Here is a 5,085-nt window from a genome sequence, read left to right as displayed (position 1 = left end):
AGAAAGAGAGAAAGAGAGAAAGAGAGAAAGAGAGAAAGAGAGAAAGATCGTTGCTAAAGGGAAAGGAAAGGGAAATCCCACCCTCGCCTTCTATCTTATTTCTGTATCGGTTTTTGGTATTATAGGAGAGTAAAGAAGTTTTTGTTTGGTGGTTTTTCATTGATCAGTCACTCTGAGCTAATGTAATTATCCTCATCAATAGCAGGCTGCAGAGAGAATCATTATGTGGGTGACATTGATAAATGATCGCCCAAGAGCTGCCTTTTCTCTTGGGCACCCCCACATGTGACCCTCCCACATACACAAGGTAGCCATAGAAACACCTTAAGGTCCTCAAACACTGCTGCAAATGGGAGAATACAGAAAAAGCGAGAGGCGTCCAACACCGCACCCTCCTGTCCCCGCCACCGCCTTCCCACAGCGCGCAGCAGCTCCGCTCCGCTCCGCGCTCTGCCCGCGGCGCAGCCCGGCCCCGCTCGCTCTCAGGGCACTGCACTGCACTGGGTATTTGCAGAGGGAAAGGCATGGGGCTCGCTGCTTCTTCTTTTTTCCTCTTTTCCTATCGAGTTAAATCACGAAGTCTCGGGCATCGCTTATCCCCTACGCACAACGCTTTGAAAATCGCTCGCAGAGATGCGCAGTCACAGCAGCTACCGCCTCCCCAGCGCTGCTGCCGCCGGAAAATGGTTAAAACCCCTTTTTTTTTTTTTTTTTTTTTTTTTTCTGTAGTCGTCGGGCCATACAGGAAGGTTCTGCATTTCTAAGGCTAAGATTAATGCTTCTTTCCGGCCGCAGACTCCCTTTATATATAAGCAAATTCTGAAATATTGAAAGCAGTAATTGATTCATAATGATCCATAAATCGATGCGAGGAAGGGGCCGAGTGTGTTTATTTATTTTATTCCTAAAGCTGCACGTAGAAGGGCTCTGACACCGAGAGGGACGGAGGGGCGGAGCTGTTGGGCTGCGAGGGGTCATCCATCATCGCTGTCGAGGGGACTCTGCCCAGAGCAGCAGCCTCCGTCTGTCTCTCTTTCTCGCCACCAGAACTATTAATATTAAAATCTGCCTTCCAGCCTCTCCCCCACAACCTTTAACTCCGCTTGGTCCTACACAGCTCAAAGAAGCCGGTCATCCTCAGCAGGCCACCCCTCGCTCAGGGACAGTGGGTTTCATTAAAAATAAATAGATAGATAGATAGATAGATAAATAGATAGATAGATAGATTCTGTCAGAAGGTTTGGGTACCACCCGCGAAGCTGCCCCCGGGGAGACGCGTGGAGCCCTACAGGGCGGAAGAGTCCCTGCCCCTGCCCCTGCCCCGTCCCTGCCCAGGAAAGCGGCGGCGTTTGCCGCGGGCGGCCCTGGCAGAGCCGCGGAGCAGCTCCCGGCTGCGCGGCCCCGTGCGCATTGCTGCGCGCTCTCGCGACGCCCCGTCCCCAGCCCCTCCCGGCCCCGGCCCTGGCAAACCTGGTGTGGCGTGGGGCAAGTTTGTCGCTCGCTCTGCCGCTAGGAGGGAGAGGGGGAGCGCTTGGCTCCCCCGGCATCTCCTCTTCGGCCCCTCAGCCCCCGCTGCCGCGGCGGACGGGGCCGGGGCGCCCCGTCCGAGGTGCGCCCGCTTCCCTTCTCTCTTCGCCTTAACCGTGGCTAAATCTGGAAGAAAAATCTCTCATTTGCTTTGACTCCGACTCCCAGCCCAGACCCACTGAGAGAAACGGAGATTTCAGATTATAAACATGTGTGTGTGTAAACAAAAGGTGTTTCTTCTGTTACCCTTCGTTTCCCACAGCATAAGCAATTTTTATTCAGACTAGCGTATTTTCTTTAACACTATACCGCTGTCAAAACATTATTCCCGTTTTGGTTGCTTTTGACAGCTGAGCAGTTCTTAAAAATACCAAAATCGGAACCCTCCATGCTAAACAGTAAATCTCAGATGGAGAAATCTCTGCATGTTATTGTACCTCGGATTTCAGCAATGCGTTTCTCAAAGGGCACAACCCAAAGGGGAAAAGAGAAAGAAAATAAAAGACAACACAGCAATACATTCATGGTTCATTACAAAACCAACAATCTCCTATGGATAAATCTCTCCCTGTCCTTCCACCTGCGCAAGGACATTCTCTATCATTTCTCCTAAAGCTGTAAGGAAATGCTCTGCAGAAAAACCAAGTGCTGATTAAAAAGAAAGCCTCCTGTTTAAAGTGTTACCACCACAAACCTTGCCTTCTTATTCTCCGCATCCTCAATGGTCAGAATTTGAAAATAGGAACCCGGGGTGTGCTCTTCTTTCAGCCCGATGTGATTTTAACCAGGACAGAGAACACCAAAGCCAAGTGTGGAATTATCATCCTTTACATTTCATACGAGTGCCTTAAAAAGACGCCCACAACGCAGAACCCGACTGCTAAATAAATCCTCATATCCATTCCACTGGCATCCTCCCTTCTGTTGCCAGCAGCGTGGGTCAGCTTACTCAGCTCAGAAATTAAACATTAACTCTGAGGCTGAAGCTCTTTCGGCATTCCAGAGGCAAAAGTTTTCAGTCACAGTTTTAAGAACACTCCAGCCATTTGGAACGAGGAGGAGGAAGGAGGAGAAGGGTTAGAGATCTACACATGATTCCATTGGTCACATTTGTTTCCTAGAAAGTTAGGAGAACTTCCATCTCTTCCCCACTCTCCTTCTCCTCGAAAGAAAGCAGAACTCTTCCCTGATCTTTGGGCCCCAGTGCCATAAAGCATGACATCAGAGGTATGTTTCTAACAATGATTTCATCCCATTTCAAACTCTCCCTCAGTTGCTTCAAAATGCCACAAGCTTTTGTTTAAGTGAAACTACCCCTCACCCATGGATCTGCACTAGCTATTTATATTGAAAATACTAAATCAGCATTTTCCTTCATTAGTAAGTGGTCATTCTTTTTTTTTTTTTTTTTTTTTTTTTTTTTTTTTTTTCCTTTCTTCTGAAAGGCAATGAAAAAAACCAAAAAAGCCATCCCCAAAGCTAGCTATGCAATCCTCACACAGGTATAACTCTCATTAAATCAAAGCTGCTTTTCTCAACCCCAAACTTGTGAACATATGCCTGGGTTACAGCCATTCCTCATTGCTGAGCTTAACAGCAGTGATGGTGCATGCACATACACATACATATACACGGACACATACACAACACACATGGGCTTACTGGTCTTGTACAGGGCCTTCACAACTCAAACAGAGCTTCTATCTTATTAGCAGACAGTACAGATATTAGACACAGCTCTCTGGAATACAAGCTGGTGAGAGATTAGTTTTGTTTAATCTGGTATCAATATAATATTGATAATCAGCAGAAAAATATTATCACAGATGTTCTTTCACCCAATTATTCTCTTAGTGCTGATGACAGGTTTGTTTCTGATTTTTCAACCTTTCTTCTTAATATTTGTGAAGACATATATTTGAGGTCTCTCCCATAGTAACTCTAGTCTCTTCTAAGCATAATTAAAAACACAAAAGCCTAACAAAAAATCAAAAATGAAATATTTATTACCGCATTTTGTGACTTAACACCTTTTTTTTTTTTTTAAAACATAACGTCACAGTCCTCATACAAGTATTTTAATGTAAATTTTGAAAAAGCTTAAAGCTAACGCTGCACCACCAGAGTGAGGAACACGTGCTGAGAAAGGAAAAATTTATGGAAATAAAATACCAATTCCACAGCAGATTTGATACTAGCAAAAAAATTTTTTTTTTTTTTTTTTTTTCAATTGAGGTAAACACATAGAATATCTAACATGAAACAATTAATAGACCGAACTCTGTACGAAGTTTGTTACAGTATTCTCTTGCTTTTTTTTTCTTTTTTTTTTCTTTTTTTTTTTTTTCCAAACTTTGAGTTCATGATAAAGTTCTAGGTTTGGTGCAAACACCGTTAGTAACTTCTTTCATTGAGGAAAGCTGCCCAACTTTTAGTTTTGTTTTGTCCAAAGCCAAGGCTCAGAACTACTGGAAGAAGCTCCTGCTCTGTCTTTTCTGTCTTTTAAATCTTCACCTGCAAGCTCTTTTAAAAAGAGTCAAAAAAAAAAAAAAAAAAAAAAAAATAGACTGGGGAGGAATGGGGAGAGACTTGATGAAGCACAAACTATAAGGATCTGTTTGAAACTAAAGGACACATTTTATGAAGGAAAAAAACGAGGGAATGGCAAGGCCTTCTTGGAATAGTCTTCTGAGTGATGAGAGACCCAGCAAGACTTTTCATCTTCATCTCCAGGGTAGTTCTTTTCTCACTGGCCAAAACAGGTCTTTCATGGATAGTGACTTCACTGCTGAACCAAAACAGTCATTCTTTTGGGAACAACACACATAGTGTGGAAAACAAGGATTTTTTTTCTTCTAAAACTATTTGAGGCAACATAACGGAGTGATCAACAGAAATGTACAAGTTAACTTAGTTCCTATGTTTATACTACAGTAGTTATAACTCTTGGAGTCTTTTTTTTTTTTTTTTTTTTTTCTTTTTCTTTTTTTTTTTTCCAGAGGATCTGTACATGGACATATTCATTTCAGCGAGCCCATGATTTCACATTTGTGTTCTTGTTTCGTTGGTCCTCTGTTGTTGATGAAAAATGACAAAAAGTAAAAAATAATCACAGCTGTCTGGAATTTCGTATTAAGTGTCAACATCAGGTCAAAGTTCAAAAGTCTTAAAATAGTTTTTGTTTTTGTTTTGTTTTGTTTTTGTTTTTCCCTTGAGTTCCCTTATACTATTGGGCATGAATGTCCATAACCTGTCCACCAACATTGGGGTCTACAGAATTTAACATTGTAGGGCTCTGTGCTGACATGGTCATTCCAGGGTGGATAGGGGGTCCTCCGTGCATCATCATGGCTGGGTGATGGGGGTGACTTGGCAAATATGAATGGACTGGGGGTCCATGTCTTAATTGAGTAGGGTGTGGGGTCATCTGGGGAGGAGTGTAACTTGGCTGTGCCATACTCATACCCATAGGACCACCCTGAGATACGTAGTCCCCTGGCATGCCTTGCAAACCTAGACAAAAAGGGAGGAAAAAAAAAAAAGCAGGTCAGATTCCTC

The 5,085-nt window shown here is 43.5% G+C and overlaps 1 protein-coding gene across 5 annotated transcripts in view; it reads right to left on the bottom strand.

Annotated features, from left to right (window-relative positions):
• Positions 1-4,065: 4,065 nt before the first annotated feature.
• The window catches only part of MEIS2 (Meis homeobox 2), a 167,858-nt gene continuing 166,838 nt past the window's right edge, over positions 4,066-5,085 (bottom strand). For 3 of the 5 annotated variants that reach the window (XM_042814510.1, XM_042814509.1, XM_042814511.1), the window contains one exon: positions 4,952-5,040. Coding sequence is in view for 2 of the 5 variants with exons in the window: in XM_042814512.1 (XP_042670446.1) it covers positions 4,754-5,040 (287 nt within the window). In the remaining 3 variants the exon portion in view is untranslated. Of the gene's footprint in view, positions 5,041-5,085 lie in introns of all 5 variants that reach the window. The other 2 variants (XM_042814512.1, XM_042814514.1) reach the window with 1 other exon arrangement.

Source organism: Centrocercus urophasianus, unplaced genomic scaffold (assembly GCF_019232065.1).
Source record: "Centrocercus urophasianus isolate 14NV4802_14NV808 unplaced genomic scaffold, USGS_Curo_1.0 seq_14, whole genome shotgun sequence".
Classification (NCBI taxonomy): Eukaryota; Metazoa; Chordata; class Aves; order Galliformes; family Phasianidae; genus Centrocercus; species Centrocercus urophasianus.
This window is presented reverse-complemented; position numbering and strand designations above follow the sequence as displayed.